This window comes from Bombus pascuorum, chromosome 7, assembly GCF_905332965.1.
Source record: "Bombus pascuorum chromosome 7, iyBomPasc1.1, whole genome shotgun sequence".
NCBI classification, from domain to species: Eukaryota; Metazoa; Arthropoda; class Insecta; order Hymenoptera; family Apidae; genus Bombus; species Bombus pascuorum.
Window position 1 is genome coordinate 12,524,488 of NC_083494.1, and position 20,907 is coordinate 12,545,394.

A 20,907-nucleotide genomic window follows, 5' to 3' on the forward strand; every position below is an offset into this window, starting at 1 on the left:
ATATGCCTGATATCAAACGCGCCACCCGGTACATAATCTCTCCTCTTCGGTTAGTTAGCGGGTCTCGAGGATTCGGGCCGTGAGTATCCTTGCTGGATAGAGTATCCCTCGGGAAGTTTTCGTCCAATCGGCTGGCTGGTCAGCCAGTTCAAATGGTGGGGGTAGAAGGACGACCATTGGTCAGTCGAGGGGCGGCTTGGTATTGAGCGACTCGCTCCGGGGGTTGAAAAAACCGCCCCGAACTGACCTCAAACGTCCTACCCTCGTCTCGTCTGGAAAGCCTGCCTAATGTTGTCCCCCCGCTCTAGCTTCTCCCCACGGGGTTTTACAGCCGCCCCGTTCTCCCCTTTCGCACCCCTTTCCGCTTCATCGGTTACGTTCATGCCTCTCGTGGCATGGTGGACGTCGTTATGCTATTTTAGATCGCTCGCGAACGAAACATTCTTTCATGTAGTTTGATACAACTGCATGTAAATTAAATTTTTGAGATTTCTTCGAGTATAATAAACGTAATTGGTATGGTAGTCGTTTTGTCACATAGATGATTTGTCGCACATTGTGACACAGACGATGTTAAGAAATTTGCAGAGAATTAAGGAAATGAAAAAAAGGTAGTAGTGTGTGTGATACTTCTTACTTTATGTGAAGGTAAATTAAGTCATATGTATGTAGGTGTATGTGTCTGCACCAGATACTTCTGCACATAATATCTCATGATGAATATTTCCCAAGTTACTTACAACAAAAGACAAAATTGCTGAGTCTTACGAGTTAATTAAAATGTAAAATATTTTGTCATTCTTTCATAATATGTGTTAAAACAGTTTAAAACTTTCTGGGACAGAATGACTACACGAATTTTCCATAATTAATAAACTAAAAAGAAGACGAGAAGAACAGTATTTCGTAACGAGAGCGCGAAGTAGCTGTTCTCGCGTCGAACTTCGACAAACTTTCGCTTAAAACGGCCCGGCTAGGCTTCAGGAGTCCACTTCAGAGTTTGTCGGAGGATGGTAGTAACGAGGTACGTTTCAATGATGGTATTTTTTAAGCATACCTATACCTAGAACACCTCTATCTTCCACGGAAAATACAACGCGGTCTAACTCAAGCTGCCAGCGCTAAAGTATATTCAGCCGGTCTAAGTCCAAAGGCTATTTGCATAGGCGATATTATATCTTCGCCTGAAACTCCTTGCCCACCCACCGATCTCCTTTCCCCTCTCTCTCTCTCTCTCCCTCCCTCCCTCTCTCTTCCTTACTTGCTTTTCTCTCACTCGTTTCATCCTCTGTCTATACGTCGCGTACATCCCGACGTCTCTTTCTCTTTCGTCCCCCGGCCAACCCCTTTGCCAACCTCCCACCCCAGGCGTAGCAGAACGTCTTGAGATCCCCGGAATTGGATTAGTAGTGGTTCACCCAAGTAAGACTTGGACTATACTCAATTTGAACTAAGATCGCGCCGCTCCGGAATGGGCAAATTGCTAAATCAGTTTTACGTGATCACCTATTCAGAAAGTTATTCGCGATCGAACGCAGATATTCCGTGGAAAAGCGGACCGGCCACCGGGCGAAGGATTTAACGAGAAAGGATACGGAGGTAGGTAGGGGAAGCAAGGACCAAGGACCGATTGCCGTCGATTGATAGGGATTTTCGGCCACTTAGGATTACGAGACCCGTAGGATCGGAAGGATCCTTCACCCGCTCGTGCAACCATCAAGCTATTTCATTCGTCTTTCAGGGACGAAGTCTTAACGGCGTTATGTAATTGATCCTGACTGGGGGATGAAGAAATTGGAGACGTTTTTGGGAATGTGGAATGGTTTGTTCTCGATCGAGATTTAATCTAGGGTGAACGTCTGTCTCACAAGCTAAAGTGATCAACTCCACTTTTTACCTTTACATCTACTGTTTGTACTCTAAACTTATGTCTTTTTGGTATCATTAAATCGTAATAGTTTAATTTCGTGATAAGTGATAGATATTAAAATTATCGATCAGAAAGAGGAACAAGAAAAAATGTTACAACACTTCTTTGTGTACGGAAGCCACAGTGATATATAGTTGCAATGTTAGTTGCTTGGTAATTAAAGTATTTCTTTAACTAAATTATAATAAATGAAAAGAAACTAAACTTGGAAGCGCTTTTTATGTGGCTCTTAGTTCTGTAGATCAGATAAAAGGATCCCCTGTTTGTGGAGCTCGAATCGAACGGTCCGCTTCGTCTCCTTCTCTTTAAGACGTCTCAAACAAAGATTTTGCAAACATTAGCGATTCGATTAAGCCGCCGTCTTGGGCGCTCGCCTTTAAAGTCGCGTGGAAGTTTCCTAGTGAAATCGTTACTTAAGTTTCTCGCATTATACACTTTCACCACGTTCGAAAAAGTTCATAGCGAAGTTCATAACATAGCCTCTCGCGGCCGGAAATACGAAACCAATGTAATGTAACGGAAGAATTAAAGGTAAACGACTGGAACTTAACGCAAACGTTTTTTGCAATGTTGTCGAAGATTTTATTATTCGTTAATCACATGTTTGGACAGTATTTTTGTACGATTGTTAACTATTACCCCTTTCCAACTATGTCATGATAAAGTACTCTCTTTTATCTACAAAATTACACAAAAATCGTAAAATCAAGAAAAGTAGATTTATAGAACTTTTCCCATTTTCAAATGGTCTTCAAATGGAATTAAGTTGATGGAACGTTTATAGAATTTCTTCAAAAATGAGGAACTCTTAAGAGCTTATTGCAGATAAGTACATACTCGTTAAGAGGAGTAAAATGCATTTGGTCGATATAGAACTTACATAAAATCATTTTTTTTTTTTAATTAGAATATACTAAGACATAATAGAATCCCAGGTACCTCATAACGCAATATTTACTTAACACAAACACCTTAACGACATAAACAAAACTTTTGAATTCAAAATTCAATAAAATCTTTCACTGCATAATATACGTCGTATTATCTTCAACGAAAATCGTCCAATAATGTCATATTAAATTATAGCTACAGTAAACTACGACACTTAAAAATTAATCTTGAAAATTCAAGAAAGAACAAAATTTTTTACTATACGATACTCGTATTACTTACGAGAAAACTCCAGAAATATCAAACAAGTAGACATCAGTTGATGAGAAAACACGCGATAGATTCCAAATTAAATTCGCGAAGAGTTAATCAAACGGCAAAGACAAAAAGCGAAAGGGGATGAGATCGTTCAGCGGGGGGTGGAAAGGGAAGGCGAAGGGTGAGCAGTATCCGTTGAAAAATCCAGCGTAAAATGGCCGGTCGTAGGTCGAGGAAAGCATAAAGAATTCCAGGGTCCCGATCTAACGCAGTTAATTTGGCGAATGGGGCTGTCCCTCCACCTTGAACATGGCCACTGCCATCGCATATACGGGACTCCTATACATACATATAACGCGTGCCTCTGCCTATACACACGAACACAGAAAAAGACGCGTGCACACGAGTATACCGGGTGATCCTGGTGGAGTCTAATAAAAAGCATCCCCGTGAGCCGTGGGATGGTTGGGTCAGAAGTCCATTCGGAAAATGGAGGGACTCGGTCGTCCAACTAAATCTACCCGATAACGTGCACGTATTGTCCAAGTAGGACTACCTTCAAAAATCATTCACATTCTTACGGACGCGAATTAAGAAACGAAACGAAGTGTAAAAAATCCATCGAAATGTAGTTGATACAGAGACGTTGAAAAAAGTTCGATAGGTTCATTGAGCAATTTTAAAAAATTTTTTCTTGAAAGGTGGAACGAGACGAAACCTATCCGGTCTGTTAGCAAGACGTATGGGATACGGCTAGTCCTGGCCAGGGTTCGACTCGACTTCCGACTTTCCCTGCAGAAAACATTGAGTCTGAGGGGTGGCCGCCTCATCCCTACCCGCCGGGATCGCAAAAGACGCTATAAATTCTGGCCATCCTATCCCCCCTCCGACAAACCCCCCTTGTAGACTTCCGAGGATAGTGGCCAAAAGTAAGAAGAGTAGCTATATCGATGGTCTCTCCCTTGGAAGTCGCAGTTCTTCGGTACACAAAGTGCTGCTGCGATGCTTTCGTTCTTGTCGAGACGATGGTTCCAGCGCAAACTGGACTGATTCATCGTACAGGGATGATTGACAGAATGAACGAATCAACGTTTTGTTTTTTGAGATACTTTCAAGAGAATCGTAGGATTCGAATGTAGTATTGTATATGGCTTGAATTCTTATAAAAATATTTAAACGTAAGAAATTAAATATTAAAAGACAAATAGAATTTTGTAGTATACAATTTTCTGCATACGAAGTAATTCAATAGCATTTGGAAATAAAATTAAAAAATTTGAATCTAAGTTTCCTAATTAAGATTTTTTAAATAATTAATATTGTTACGAAATAATTCGATAGGACAACAAAAGATAGTTAACAATATTTGATAATACAGTACGAAAAAGCAATATTTAAAATATTTGATGTTGATGCACCACAGCTATTCCAAGTAAAATATTTCATGGTCTAATCTAATATTAATTGAATGGAATACTACGATTTACCATAAACTAGCGACTCGCAAAACGAATTCGAAGGAAAGTAAAGAATAACGGATGCAACGAAAAATCATGAACAAACCCATCTTACTAGCGCTTCCGGACAGGAAATCTGCTCCGGCCACGGACCGTCGACCAATCGAATCTCACAGGGAATTTAACACCCTTCTGAATGGACGGAAAAAAGCCGAAATTTCCAATTTTATCGAATCACCGGTCGTCTGTCCCTTAAACAAATATTACCGCGGCTGCTGACTGATCGATAGGAAATTGGAATGAAATTTATTATGGTTTCGATTCTATTATGCGGTGGCCACGTTCGCTACGGCTTCACTTTTAAAAGAGGAGCAATCGATTTTATCGATATTCGAATCCGATAGACGTAACACATCACGTAATTACATAATCCACCTTCACCGTTCGATTAATTTCTGTATGAAAACATTTATGTAACGTCGATGGTTTTTAAACGATTGTGCAACCTCTTTGCTTTCAATTTGAGGAGAAATTACGTCGGTATTTCGTAATACACACGATCAAAGTTATATTCGATTGACCCCTCGAAACACCCGACTGTATTTACGTAACGGAAAAACAGTCGAAAGGGTAGTTAATTTTTTAATATCCTCTGGATTGGGCGATACTTGCTACTATTTTACAAACAATTTCTAACAATTTCTTTATATATCGCATATAAAGTTACAAGTTTCTGTAGGTAATATATCACACATATTTTAACAAATACAAAAACAGAACAAATTTATTTCACAGCTCAATAACGTAGTATACTAATGGAACAAGTAGTTTAATGATTATCTGATTGTTGAAAGTCATCATTAAATTGTTTGTTAAAAAGAATTTGCCAATAGTTTATATAACATCGTGTAGAAATCAGCCAAGTATCCATACTTATAACCTATACTGCACCTTGGAATGTATCGAGGTATACTCATCGAATGCTTCCAGAATTTAAGTTTCGTTTTATGTTTCGAAAAGAACCAGCCTCGAACTACGGGGTTCGTTATAGTCAGCCATCACGAGAGAATCGAAGGAAAAGAGCATTTCGGGCTACAGAAAGCACGAAAAAGAGAATGCATCGAACGAAGAAGAATATCCATCGGTGCAGGCACAGCATCTGCGTGAACGACCTTATCGGAAAGACATAAACGCCTGAAATCCAGGCCGTAAATTAGGATCGATAGAATGCCGGACTCTTCTTCCGTGTCCTTCTTTTCGTTCTCTCTTCCTCCCAGTCCTCGTTCTAATATTTTTACCGTGTCCCCGGATTCAGGATTCTTAACGGTGATAAACTTAGTCCACTATCCTGTGACGACTTACTTCCTGCCACCCTCTGTTTTGTCGCTGCACAGCAGAAAATTAGATACAAGTATTGTTCGAGGGGAACACCACGGTTGTCACGGAAGATAAGAACTTTACGATTGCCCACGAGAAAAATAAACTCCATTAAACGATTAACTCAGGAAATTTATTTAAATTTTTTGCTGAACTTGGCTTAATGTGGAATGTAATAGATTTCGGGTTGAAGATAGAATATTAAGTACGAGGTATTGTATATTACAATGAAAGGAAAATAACTGATTTATATATTGTAAGTAATTGACCAAAAATGTTTTATACATCCTGAGAATTTTTAAAACATCAATTAATTCTTTGTCAGGTTAGAGTCTATTGGGATCAAGGATTATTATAAAGAGATGATTCTTCGCGAAAAAATACTTCGCCATAAAATTTTATGCTCGTAGCTAAAAGAGTAGAATTTATATATTATAATACTCTACTTTAGGTATTTTACATATTTTTGGGCGTTATATGCATTCGCTAAATTTTTACATCCTTAAATTTCTCAAAAATGCATGAACATCAGAACATCTATCTATCACACAATTTCCCAGAAGAAGAATCCTGGCAATTCTCGGTGACGCAATTGTTATCACAAAATCTGAGATTCTTCTAAGTTTCCTCAAACTTCTGCGACTATTTAGAAACTGGCGAACAGTCACATACCCCTGTAGCCTGGTCACATGACCATTACAGGAGTCAAGAATTTTTACGAGAGCCTAGGATAAGGGGAAAGGGATGACGATCCTTCTGTCGATCCTGGTGCTAGTGCCAGCAAAGAAGAGAGCCAGCTTGATGGCGGGATGTTCGACGGCTCGGAGGGGAAGGAGGTGATGGCGGTGGAGAGTCTATGCCGTAACAAGGGTGGCACGATTTCAAGAATGCGGAGCACGTTCTCAACCAATGCCGGCAGCCAGGCAGTAAAACAAATACGCCCTCGCTATATACGGGGTGTCCCGACAATACCGCGTACGTCTGCACGACGTACACGTTGCATCGACGAAAATCCCATGCCGTAGGAGGAGGTCCTCGTTACCGATACGAATAGAGGTAATGCAGCGTGTACGCAGTGAAACCTTTTCATGACCTCCTCCGGGACACGCGTCTTCACAAACGAAAAACAAATTAACTGGAGAGAGGAAGACGATGCAGGCACGAAAGAGTATTTCTACGAATTCTTCCGAAGTTCTCTTTCTCTTTGACTTCCGCCTTTCTGGAATAGTATTCGTATTCGTTTTAACTTTATTCTTTTCTGGCAGATCACTAACGTGTTCCTTTATTAATAGATAAATTAATCCATTCACTGCCAGGCAAATTTTATTAGTTGCATACACATAGTATTAAAATGGTATTTACAGTAATTTGAAAATGAGAAAGGACTACGAGATAACTCGTAGCTGGTGTCACTGAATAAAATTCCTGTCCCGACTCCGCAAACTACGAGATATCTCGTAGTCGGCAGTCTTGGTACATACGCTTACTACGAGATATCTCGTAGTTGGCAGTGAATGGGTTAAAGCATTTTAAATGTGTTGTGATTTGATGTACGCAGATATTAAGTCGTATTCTATTTAGAATCTGTCTTCCTATTTAGGGTAGTAAATTTCAAATTTGGGACACTAGTGATCTTTCTATTGATCGGTTACTTAATAAATTAATATTGGAAATCTGATTAATCTAATAATTACGCGATTTAAACGGATTAGCTTAAAGATGAATTGTGCGGTATATAATTTCGATTAATTAAATTGTCGAAATAAAAATTTGTTTTGGTTAACAAAATTTCTTGTTTGGATATATAAAGTGATTTCTTGCTTCATTGTCACGTTACTCTAAAATGATTCCATAAAGAATCTATGAGGAAAGAGGACACAAAGGCATGAAATAAAAGATATCTGATCAACATAGATCATATTATTCATCGATGATGAGCAGATTTTGACAATGTTTCATGTCCTAAAACATGTATCAAAGTGAAAGTGTATGGCCATCTAAAGTTTCGTATGACTAAACGCGCAATACAAATATTTGTAATTTTGACCCGAGTTATTTTACATTATATTGCGCCGTTGAATAATTATTTTACGTTGCATTATATTTTATATTTTACAATTTTGAAGCCGTTTTTACAACCCCTATTCTTTTACCCTTTGGAAGATAATATAATATAATAAAAATAATATAATATAATAAAGATAATATAATAAAAATTCCTACAACATAAATTAACAAGCCTTTCAATTTTTTAATTTTTTCCATAACATACATATATTTTTTCGTTTAGAAAAATCAGAAGGATGATAATCAGCATCAGGTCGCGTATCGACGTTACCGGCGCGATTACGTATCGATGTGAGTACCTCTGGCTTGGAATCCGGAATAAAGCAGTCAATTACGAGTGTAGGCTCCCTTTTCAAGTATTCACCACGAGGAGTACACGAAATCCCCGGTAGAAACTGAACGCGAAACGGCCGATAAAAGCGCACAATGACTGGTACGAGCACAGAAACGCAAATGTCCTCTTTCAGCGACGGAGACGTCCTCTTTGGAGGGCAACGAATGATGGACAGGTGAAAGAAGTGGCCAATGTGGGTTGGTTTCGGCGTCTCATGTGACACACACGTCACCGGCCTTTGTTTTTTTTCACTTTTGATCGAGTGCTCCGGCTCTTTTGTCCGCTCGCTTCTCGAACCCTCGTTTCTTCTTTTTTTTCAAGCCAGTTCGTTTAATACCGGCGAGAATTTTCTTTGGGACAACCCGGGGAAATTGAGCCAGACAACTTAGAGAATCCAAGAAAACGAGTTCTACGACGATAATAGGAAGTATGTGTTAAAGGGTGGCCAATATAGAACCTCTGTACGTTGAAACGTTACCCGCTGCTGATAAAAATCAATTATTGCCTCAATTCGCCAATTAACCAAACAATTTTCCTATCGTGTGTATCTTCTAATTAAATTATTATATTGTTTTTGTATTTGTTGTTTATTAAATCGAAAAATATTTTTGCATCTCAACCATGTTTTCGAAATATGGGGCTTCTGTGTAAAGACTCTAAATCCTGCTGTACATAATCAAGGTATTTTGGGTATTCAACGAGTACTATACGTGTAAATAAGCCTATACCTTTAATATTTAAAACTATTTGTATAAATTTTAGCATAAAAATTTCCAAAGATTTCGTAATAAATGTTTTCAAAAAAGAAATACGAAATTATTAAATGAAATACAGGAATAAATATAGAAATCGTAACGATCAAAATTAGAAAAAATTGATTAAAGAATCATCGTCGTATCCTCGTCAATTAGTATATGCTAATTAAATCTTACATAACGAAACTTCTAATATATTTCAATTAAAAATCAGAGCAACCTGTTCCTACTCGCGAACCATGAACCTGCAATCCACTCTTCTGTATCTCTTCTGATCTCTGATCTTTGTTCGCGGTCAAATAACACGTAAACGACTTGCTCCCGTTTTTTGAAAGGGTCTGCGGACGATGGACCAGTTTTTCACCTGATTTGGATCACGATCCATTTTTGTTCGTCAATAGCGTCTCATCCCTTCCAGCGGAACCTGTTTGCTCGCGTGGCGAGAGGTCCTGTCCTCTCCAACAATCTCGCGGATCCTGTTGGGAAACTGGTCCATCAGGAAGGCGATGCTGCCGCCTCTCCGTAACAATGGCCACTGTCCACTGTCTATTGTTGACGAAGGTAAACCGCAAAATGAACCCAGTTAGCCTTTGACTCTTATTCTGAAATCGTTTCGGTCAATTTCCGCTGACAGAAAACTGGTCCACTAGAAAGGGGATGCTGTCGCATCCCTTTGTATTTAATGGTCAGTATCTAGTTAAGAGCAATAAACTCGAACTATAAAACGTAGATCCGGTTAGCCTTTGCCTCTCTTGTTGGGATAGGATCACCGAAAGCACTCCCCTTTTTCGGGGTTAAGAATAGTGTCCCGTTTGTGGATAAATAATTGAGGAGGTATGTAAGAAAGGGGTCCATAATAGAAGATGATAAATTGAGTAAATTAATTAGCTAAATTTGAATTATTAATTATAATTTTTCTTAGAGAACTTTATTACCTATCTATACGTACGTTTACCTATGTTTACCTACCATTTTTCAAAAAATTTTTAAACTATTAAGAGAAATTGTTAATATGTATAAACGTAAGTATTGCATAATGATGCGTTAAATGAATTATTTCTTATCAGAAATTGGATATTGGAATTGAAATATTCTTGCAATATAGTGTTGGCTCCAATTTTGATTTGTGTTTAAAGAATATTTCTTTATGTGAATATGTAAATTTATAGCATGTCAGGAATTCGTGAAATCACATACACGTAGATCGTATATGTAAAAATGTTTCGCTGTATGTATTTGAAAGTTTTCCCGCCAAAGAAATTTTACCTTCCGATTCTTCAGTCTTTTAATCTGCCCCCTAGTGGATTCCATAACAAACTGTAAGAAAGAGCTTCGAAACTGTAGAACTCTACTCTAACAACACGAGATAAATAGTTCAAACCGCTCAAATCACGCTGGATTAAGGACAGAATAGCCCTGACTTTAAATGGAACTAGCAACAAGGTTCTTACTCTGTTTCGACACTTGGTCCGCGATTCAGACATTTCAGAATAGCATCTGTTGTAGATAACGCAGATTCCTTTCGTGGGATGTATGATAAAAATAAAAGATACGAAGTTTAACAAAAATTCAAGAAAATACTTAAGGATGAGGGTAATTAATCATTACTGAAAAAAAGAAATTAATTTACATAAAGCAAAATCACGTTAAGATTCTGCGAAAAAAATCCAATAAAACGTTTGTTGTTTCGCTTGTCTCCAAGCAACACTACGCCGCATATCAGGTGCATACAAAGTGTCGCGACGTACCAAAAGTGTTATGGATTACTAATGCGCAAGTGAAAAAAGTAACACGTTTTCTGTTTCGTTTTGAGATGTACGCAACCAATCCACGACGAGTGTGCAATAATAATTTATCTGAACAACAACAAGTTAAACTACAGAAGATCAGAGAGCTGACGAGAATTCTAAAGGTCGACTGACGCAAAAATTTGAAGATTATTTTACGATTGTATAACACATACTTCTTGTTCCGCAGGATACAGATAAAAATCTGACCGTTTGCGAAGAAATATTGGCAACTTATATAAGGAAACGACTAAGGGTATGTGCAAAATCATTTCACCCTTCCTTCAATATGAATCATTTATTCTTTTTCACTGATGAACATCTTGGTATTTGTACAAATATATACGATACATAACTTTAAGAATAAAATTGAATAAATGTTGAATGAACTTTCGTTTTTACATATTTGATGAATATCGAAAGTTGTAGGTGTTTTATCTCAGTCTTAAGTTTGCAATACTTAATATAAATATAATTAAAATTTAAGTGTAGCCTGTTGTTTATTCAGTGCAAAAAGTTAGATGTGAGATGTGAATAATATTTATAAAATTATAGAAATCTCCTGGACGATTTTCTATCCTTTCTATTTTTTCTTAATTTACCATCCCTTGTACCAGCCACCGTGGCTACGATATCCATAACCGTATCCACTATATCCTCCATATCCATGTCCACCGTATCCACCATGTCCACCGTATCCACCATATCCACCGTATCCACTATATCCGTGACTATAATATAGAGGCCAACTTGGATACCATCCAAAACCATACCTAAAATTGTATTTTGTGAACATCTGCACATACGAATACCTTACTACCCTCAGAATCAAACTGTTTCAAATATTCTTGTATAACAATCTAACGAAAAATTCTCATACACTCTAAATATTATATATAAATTGTACATTAGATCAATTCAATAAATAACAGTGCAACTCTTTTTCCAAAATCAGTCTGTACCAATCATCGATGTTTTCTTGTAACTATTTCTTTGAATTCTATTCATATACTAAAATCTATACAATTTTCTGAAAATAAAATAGGAGGAAGCAATTAAATAGCTTCATAGCCTATGACTAAGAGCCAAATTAAAACATAAAACTCCATAATAGCACAGGAAATTTGTTAACACAACGCAAAATATTCGACTTCCTCTTACAAAATCCGCAAGAATATCTGAAGTAAGCGGCTATTTTTTCCGCAAAACCTTCCTAGATTCGTCACAATATCTTACGGCAATCTACCTACCAGGGCCAGTAACTATATCCTATGTAACTCCACGGATTCCAACCATAACTTCTTTTTGCCACTTTTTTATCGTCAGTTGCATCCTGAGAATTCGGTTCGGCCTGATTGTCAGCAATTATTTTTTCTGACGCGTCACTATCGGCCTTTACATTTTCAATTTTGTTGATTGGGGCCACAGTGGCTGTTCCCAAGGCGAAAATGCTCAAGAATACCAATAACTAGAACGATGATGAGGATTCGTTTGTACAAATGGACTAATATTATTAGTCAAATTTTACAAGTCACAAATCACAGGTTGTTAATTACGAGAAATTTAAAAAGACGTGTATATATAATAATCAATAAATGAAACAAATCTCTGCTGAAGTTTCATCTTTTTAGTTATATTCGTAAAAACACGAACTTGCATAAATCTCTATAGTCTAGTAGTATTATTAATTTCTTGTGCATAACAGTAACAAGTTTGATAATAAAATTAAAATAGTTTGATAATGAAATTTTATGACTGAGCTCTATTAATTTTAAGTCGTCTGATTATTTTGTTGAACTTAAAATTGTAAAATTGTACGAGAAAAAATTAATAACTTATAATTTGTAACTTGCACCAATTTACTGATATCGTTAGATGGTAAATCACTGTGCGAAAGAGTTCTATTATCACTAAAACACTAATTTCTTACTTGAATTAATCAAGGAACATTGTTTGCTAATTCAATAGATTAAATTCATGAATATTGGAAAGTTCGTCGATTATTCTTACCAGAAGATTCATGTTAAACTTGATTCACAATACGACTGTGTGATCCAAAGAGTGTGCAGTTCTTTTATACCTGATACAGTTCAGAAATTATTTGCCGTGTTATATATACCTACTGAATTCTCGATCCACAACTATTTTCTAATGCCTAAATTAGTCTCTGTTACATTTTCCATCTATGGATAATCGCATCTCATAACTAGTTACATACATTGATCATGAATTCATCTGGATCGAACGAAAGCACAAATTCTTTAATGGAAAAGCGAGCATGTAATCAAAATCTGGTTTTATTGTTTTGGTCATTGATTAACTGAATTTGATCTAGTATTTTATATAATAAAGTATGCGTTTCCTTGAAGCAAGTTTTTATATACAGGGTGTGTGATTTTTATCTATTATTGGAAATATCTAGAGAAAAGGGTGGTTAACTGCGATGAAATCGGCTTATCATCATCTACGTATTTATTCATATTCATTCATCGCATATGAAATTAGACGTCTGTCGTTAAACGTTCCTCTGTTTAATTTTGGAAGTTCTTGGAATATTTAAGGAATGTTTCGTTTCGAACTTGTTGAAGATAAAGAGTAGACGTTTAATACTTTCGTTAGAATAATTTCAATCACTATATGATAATTCGAAAATTAATCGCAGAGCAGAAAATACTTCGAATATCAGCAAGAATATTTTCAATTTCTCATAGAACATCTCTCAAAATATAATTCGTTATAATCACCAATTAACTAATTTCTTTAATCCATTTGACGAACTCCCATTAAGTTTTAACAATCAATATCTTCCCATCATAGACATTATCAAAGAATCAAATTAAAAATCATAATCAATTAGTCTCCTATTCCATAGCAAATCCTACTTCCGCCGTCTGTATTCAACTACCATAATCACAATCTCTGTTCTCTAAAACAGCAGGTATCTCTTTTTCGAATTTAAAAGTAGCAGCTCGATCTAACATATAATAATCAAGCGCAACCATATCTAAACAATCGCCACATGAATATCGCGTGTGTGCTGACAATTTCACGGCAATTTCGCCGATTGTAAAACACCATACGCAACGCGTCCGAGTAATCCGACCACCCATAATCTTTGCAATCCGGCATTGTTCGCGAAAAAAAAAATCGAGTTAATGAGGTGAACGAAGCTGGGAACATTCTCAAAAGATGCGTGTAATTTCGCGGAGTTTCGCGTGTCGTGCAATTAGCCAGACAAGGTAATTAAGTAATTAGCTAGACACAGTGTTCGATCGAAGCGTACTCGAAGCGAGTCGACTACCATTCGAGGAGTCGACCGACAGGAACTCGCGTTTATTATATAAAAACCTGAACCTTCTCCCTATTCCTTGTCGCGTTGAAAACTTGTGTCGTTAATATTTTTCTCCTCTTGTCGTAATTGTCCCCTTAAGGAGGTTTTGTCACACCAGTCCAGGAAATCGAACCAGCGACACCGTTTGCCGCTGGACTTTCTCTGGGTGGAGAACAGGTGACATAATCGACATACTTATGAAAGTACAGCTGGTAAATATCTAAACTCGGCTCATTGTCCGATGACATAATCGGTATCGTTGGTAATATGATCATTGCCCTAACTGATCGTATATAACGTGTAAAGGTTCGTTTACTTCTTACGTATTCAAATAAAATAGTAATCTGATTACTCTGAGACGGACATTATCGCGTGTAAGTAAATACGATTGTTTAAGTGAAAAGGAAATGAAACATAAAATGCATTTGTAGCATAAAAGTACCTTTTGCATTTGTGGAAAAAATCCGGAGGTATAGAAAATACGTATACAAGTAAAAATGTTAAAAATATCAAAAATAAGTAAAATAAATTTCTATTTATCTATTTTATTTGTCTATTCATATAATGCAACATGAAAGTAATACGCTATTTTATTTTAAGAAATTGATGGTAAGAAAATTTATCACTCAGGAATGGTTTGAAGATCGATCGCATTCAAACTAATTAACTCTCGTTAAATTTGCTTTAATTTATTTCAATGCTTGTAACCTGTACTCGTATATGTCATAGAAATGTGCGTTAAATGATTGTACTCGTTATACGCACGTACTAACTGTAAGATTCGACTTATCAGATTTCTATTTCTGTTCACGTTAGTAATTAGATGTATAATTATCGTGGATGAGGCTAGCATATTTTCCCGATAGTGACCGTAAATTATTACGATCAAAAGTGGTATACTAATCTATTTTATCGTTCAATTTCTCAACCATCAATTAATTTAACCGATTGCTTTTTGGAAAGATCAGTCTCGTACGTAGAAACAGTTTTATTTTCACTTGTTCTGCAGTATCGCTCGATTAACTTGATCTGTATCGATATCCTTAATGAATTGGCTTCCTACGTTGTGCAACAATATCACAATTTTGTGGTAGTATGATCGTCAAGGCAGAAAGTTTCAAAAGAAATTGACTTTTATCGTTTTAATCGCTCAACCAAAATATTTAGGTAATCGCTCAACGGTTTTATACAACTAGGTAGAAATTCTTTAAAAAATGCCTCGTATAGAGTCACACTGAAATTAGTTACGGTAGAAATTCTTCCAGAAGTATTTGAATAATAATGTATATTCCTTTCGTTCGGAGATATAAAGCGCAATATACCGAATGTGTTTATACGTGTTATGTGTATCTAATGAGTTCCAGTTTGCTGAATAATTCAGCAAAATTGTAACATTAGTAGATATCGACAGATATAATAGATATAACTATAAAATTATATCCTTCTTTCAAAATACCAAATTTCGTATTTTTCCCTCCGATATTTTCCAAAAATTTCTATTAGAAACAGAAATATTCTAAATTTTCTAATAACTCTGCAACATAATTTTAAATAAAATTATTTAAATTTAAAAAAAATTTAAATAAAATTTTAAATAAAAAATTCAAAACATCATACGATCACGTTCGATTAAAGTAACAATGAAACACATGTATGGCGTATATTCTTTCTCAATAAAAGGATTAAATTAAAAGGCAAGCAGTCAAACTAATATGTCCTTTATCATCTACATCCTATTATTAACATATACATATTCTTCAATAAAATCCATTAATAAACTTATAAAGTAACTACAAGTAGAACAATTTTTTTCAAACTGAATTCAATTACAATAAAAAGTCGTATCTTTGTTTATTAAAAAACCTCTACTCTGAATCGTTGGCTCGTGTAATTAGATTCCATGGTTACAGGTGGAATTAAAAACAGCGCGTGATCATGTCGAACGTATTGTACTCGTCTTAGCGAACTGTTGTCGTTCGATTCTTTGCAATATCGCGACGTTCTTTTCCCGCGTTATAACGTGCCGCTTCAGTTGTCGCAAATAAACGAGCAGCTCTGTGCAATTGAGGTGAAACTCGACATTTCTTTCCGATGTTATGCAAAAATCCATCCCCGCCAGCTAAAGTTTCGTTTAACGACGCTCGAGCGCGACACTGATCGCACAGTCCTCGTGGAATCTCGAGGCACAAAAGTACTCTTCGTGCCACTTTGTAAAACTTTCTCACACGATGAAACATATCTCTCTATTCTTTACATTTTTCGTCAAAATTTGACCGTGAATTGCTTCGATATTTAATTGTGAATCGCTTCAATATTCAATCAAAAACAAGTTTAATCGAAAAAATTGATATTTTCTCACAAATTGATCTAATATTTAACACAAAATTGTGTCGATAGTTTAACAAAAATTGAAAGAACTGTTCGTTGTTAGAAGTATTGCATGAAGCTTATATCATGTGGCAATCAACGATACAAAGAAGACGCCACTGAAGATAACACGATGGTCGCTATCTCGTCATCACTCGGTGCATAAAGTGTAATTTCCGAGCAGAAAGTGTTCAAGCCTACTATAATGAAGCTTGGAAAATTCCATCTCCTATGCTACGTGTGCGTTCTGTACACTTTCGTCCAGTCTAAGAAAACAAATTGGGAAAATCCGTCTACACCAAACCCCTCCTCAAACTCGCAAGAACCAACAGAACTTTTAAACATCAATAATCCGCGAGACAAACGGGCATTGGGTCTGATTCTTTCGGGCTTGGCGCAGGTTTTTGGTTACACGGTAAGCCCTGTGCAAATAGCCTCGTTGCCCAATCCTAATTCCGAATCAGATGAGGCAAGAGCTAATAACAACACTCAAACAAACTCTACTCAATCGACTACATTAGCTCCAAGACAACGAGAAACGATCAAATTCACAGGTGTGGTAAATTTTAGTAATGGAACAGGTGTATTAACTCAGTTGCAACAATATGAGAATATTTTCCATGGTAATTCATCTTCCACAACCTCCAAACCGCCTTCAACATCATCAACGATGCCACCACAGATTGATCCAAGGAAACAGACTCCTAATCAACCACTACCACCTCCTCTCTTGGTAAAGATCCCTCTGCCAGTCATATCGGAACCTTCCTTACCGACCGTACCTCAACCACCTCTTCCTGAGATTCCTTCTCAATTCATTAATCTATCCTACCCTGAACCGTACATCGGTTCAATTCGCAATGAACAAGGAATGGTGTACAGAAAGAACGTGAGCACTGAAAAAGTGATAATAGAAAATCAGCCAATTTATAATGCAAAGGATATTCAATCGCCACCTCCTCCAATGTTAGCTCAACCGCCAATGATACATGATCTTTCAACTACATCTCCTTCTTATAATGAAGATCCAAGATGGAAACAAGAGTATGAAGAAAGACTTGCAGAATTGGAGCGTAAACAGGAAGAGCATGCGAAGAGATTGAGGGAACAAGAATGGTACAGAAATCGTCAGAAGGATGATAATTATAGTGGTGAGGAAGAGGGTGATTCAAGGAAGCAAATAGATCACGGAGATCAAGATTCTGGATGTGGAGGAAACCAAGAGGAAAGCGATAAAGGAAAACCGTTGAGAGAAGAATATCAGTCGAGAGAGAGATACGAGAGTGAAGAGAGGATTCATGAATATCCCACGAATCAAAAACAACCTGCAGAAAGCGAAGAAGAAGGGTATTATAGGAATGATGATGTTTATAAGGAAGACACGCCTCAAACTAGTGAAAATTATACAAGTATACAGTATAGTGAACCACTACCCTTGAGTGAAGATGATGAGGAACGACGACCTGAAGATCTTCGTAACAGTTATGGGGAACCTCTGTATAATCGTGAACTGATTAATGATGGTTTTGTGAATTTTTTTGGAAGACTCAAGCAGCCATTGAGCGATATTTATAGCTCGTCTGTGCCTGCTGAATCGGAGGAAGAGGTTTCGAGAGAGGAGGAAGATTCGCGTGCTAATCAGAAAGATGAAAATGAAAGTGATGAAAGGAGCAGAGAAGAAGATGTTCCAGCAAGAAACAAGTATGAAGAATATACTCTGGAGGAAGATACAGATAGCAGGAAGAAAGATGGAAAAGGATCTGACGAAGATAATTCCGAGTTACCAATGAAAATCTCCAATAATCAATCGAATGGCGAAAATCGATCTTTTTCCCCCGAAGAACGAGATGAATTGGATTTCAGTAAATTTATGCCATTGATCGTTCCTGTTCGGTACCTGAATGCCCCTGAAGAATTAAGAAAGACGAAATTCAAGTCACCGACAAATGAAAAGTCAGAGAAAGATAATACTTTAAGAGCAGAAGCTTCAAAAAAAGTCTCGTCTAAAGAGCCAAAGCGATCAAAAAAGGAAAATTTGAAACCGGTAGTAGGTGTTAGAGAAAGAAAAACACCGAAGAATCTCCACGAGGGTGAACAAAAGGAAGTACAAATGTGGCCACCGCCATTCGACTTTATTTTCGATAGTACAATACATACCAACATTGTTCCAAGAAATTCGACCGATAATGACAATATTAAGGTATCGAATAGTGAAGAAAATCGTAGAAAATCTGAATCCTCCAATAAAATGAGGAAAGAAAGGCATCGAGAAGAGAAAAGTCAAGTAATACTTGATAATTTAAATCAAAGACCGTATGACTATTCTGAAAATATTTATGACCAAGATTTTAAAAAGGGACTCGAATTAAGAACAGTTCCTGGGAAACGACTGATGATGAATAGGCCTATAAATACTGTGAATTCAAATAGAACACGTTTTGAGACGAAAATCGTGAAATCTAATCAAAATGATAATGATAGAAAAGAAATACCAGATTTTTTAAAGCGTTATAAGTATATTTCAAATAATAATTATAGATCTACAGAAGGACCAAATATCGAAATAAAAAATTTTCAAGAGCTGCAGGACCCGAGTTCATTGAATTCTAAGAAATTTGAATCCTCGAAACGCAGTATTGAAAGAAATGAAACATCTTCAAAAAATAAAAAGCAGATAAATGTTAAAAATCGTATAATGCAAGATAATCCAGTTTCTCGACAGAAGTTTGAATCAACGATGTTTCTCGAACCTAGAGAAAACTATAATTTGTTCAATTTTGGTGAACGTGTTTATGATTTCAATTATGGCAGGGGAAACAACAGATTGTCCGGAGTTTTTGACGGGAATAAAAAAATTGGAAACGTAGAAATAATTGGTTTGGCCACGCCGCAACAGAACGTGTATCGCTATGACGAAAGTTTAACGAAATTCACCAGTGAACCGGAAAGCAGAAGCGAGAAAGTCGAAGATTACGCGAATGGTGCTACCACTATAAAAATAGTAGCAGAAGAACGCATTAATCCGAATGAACCAATTAGTTATGTCGATTATTCTCGTATTTTATAATTTGTTATTATTTTCAAGCTAATTGTGCAATATGATCCATTTTCAATATTTCGGTTTTCAGTAATTTAACACGTAGAATCTAAAAATATTTTAAATATAGTAATTAAAGGAATTTAAAAGAATTTTAAAAATAGTTATCAATGTTTTGTTATATGATTCATTTGAAATACTTTTTCACTAATTTCAACATTTGTTACATTATAATATAGTGAAATCAATCATATTTCATGCTTTGTGCTAAATAATTGGAAAATATAATAGGAAAATTGTAAAATGATCCTTTTATCACGTATATATAGTAATTATAATTTAATATATTTACTAAAAATTAACCTACAAATACACATATGTATTTTGTGTATTACACATAATATATAATATTCAGAATAACTTGTCTAACTGAAACACTCAAGTGTATACTTAAAAGTATTTGGAACTCGAAAAAAACATTGATTTTTTAAACTACTCGTATATATATACAAGTTAAAATTTATATATATACATAAATAATTGATACATCAAAAGATATTATATGATTTGTTATAAAAATTGCTATAGAAAATGTTAAATACTCAGTTTCAAAATAAAGTGTTGCAAGATGAAAAAAAATATTAATTTTTTGGTAATTTGAAAACAATATTATTTCTTTAACCTCCTTTCTACCGTCTTTATATAACATAATAATTGAGATGAACGTATGGCAATTACAAAAATATTCTATAATATCACATGTATGTTACAGGATAAGCGGCAAGAAATGCAAAGACGCAGTGAATTGGAACACAAAATGACGGAAATTCTCGAAAATTTGAAAACCCGGCTGCTGGTCGAGTAATTCTTGTCAAGATGTATACTTATACGTTTTCTGATTTATTTTTGTAACAACTAATGAGTTTATTGCATGAATATATTATTGACATTAAGTACCTAAATTATTAATACTAAATTACCGAGTTAGCAACGTGCTATAAGAAATACGTAATACGTACAAAGATAAATCATTTACCAACGTCTTCTTTCTTGAATTTATCCCTTATTGCTCTCCTGTGTTGTAATTCATATTTAGAATGACTAGAATTAGTTCTTATCACTTATCTTAGTTCACACTTAGTTCACTTATCACATAATCAAAACTATATCACTAATTTATTCGATTTTATTTAAGGAAATTGTAATTTTAATTTACGACGTGCACGGGACGACATTTGATACAATGAAACTGAAATTTTCTTTTCGATAATCGAAATATGTAGAATTATCGAACTGAATTATCGAACTGAATTATC

The 20,907-nt window shown here is 36.0% G+C and overlaps 3 protein-coding genes across 3 annotated transcripts; 2 read left to right on the forward strand and 1 right to left on the reverse strand.

Annotated features, from left to right (window-relative positions):
* The first annotated feature begins 10,796 nt into the window (after nucleotides 1-10,796).
* LOC132908938 (uncharacterized) lies at nucleotides 10,797-20,619 on the forward strand. Its single transcript, XM_060963401.1, has 3 exons — nucleotides 10,797-10,981; nucleotides 11,047-11,112; nucleotides 20,364-20,619. The coding sequence occupies exons 1-3, from the start codon at nucleotides 10,883-10,885 to the stop codon at nucleotides 20,454-20,456; spliced, it is 258 nt and encodes an 85-aa protein (XP_060819384.1). The 5' UTR covers nucleotides 10,797-10,882; the 3' UTR covers nucleotides 20,457-20,619.
* On the reverse strand, nucleotides 11,422-12,878 carry LOC132909071 (uncharacterized). The gene is made up of 3 exons (XM_060963657.1): nucleotides 12,867-12,878; nucleotides 12,107-12,324; nucleotides 11,422-11,629 (listed from the first exon to the last, which is right to left on the reverse strand). The coding sequence occupies exons 1-3, from the start codon at nucleotides 12,876-12,878 to the stop codon at nucleotides 11,455-11,457; spliced, it is 405 nt and encodes a 134-aa protein (XP_060819640.1). The 3' UTR covers nucleotides 11,422-11,454.
* On the forward strand, nucleotides 16,324-19,858 carry LOC132908833 (golgin subfamily A member 6-like protein 22). The gene has a single exon (XM_060963186.1). The coding sequence runs from the start codon at nucleotides 16,760-16,762 to the stop codon at nucleotides 19,619-19,621; it is 2,862 nt and encodes a 953-aa protein (XP_060819169.1). The 5' UTR covers nucleotides 16,324-16,759; the 3' UTR covers nucleotides 19,622-19,858.
* Nucleotides 20,620-20,907: the final 288 nt, after the last annotated feature.

Bases quoted from the DNA above. Each gene is read 5' to 3' on its own strand.
- LOC132908938 (XM_060963401.1), top strand. From the start codon at position 10,883: ATGTACGCAACCAATCCACGACGAGTGTGCAATAATAATTTATCTGAA. The intron at 10,982-11,046 runs GTCGACTGACGC...CTTGTTCCGCAG, and splicing joins AGCTGACGAGAATTCTAAAG to GATACAGATAAAAATCTGAC. The intron at 11,113-20,363 runs GTATGTGCAAAA...TGTATGTTACAG, and splicing joins ATATAAGGAAACGACTAAGG to GATAAGCGGCAAGAAATGCA.
- LOC132909071 (XM_060963657.1), bottom strand. The intron at 11,630-12,106 runs GTAGGTAGATTG...ATACAATTTTAG, and splicing joins GGATATAGTTACTGGCCCTG to GTATGGTTTTGGATGGTATC.
- LOC132908833 (XM_060963186.1), top strand. From the start codon at position 16,760: ATGAAGCTTGGAAAATTCCATCTCCTATGCTACGTGTGCGTTCTGTAC.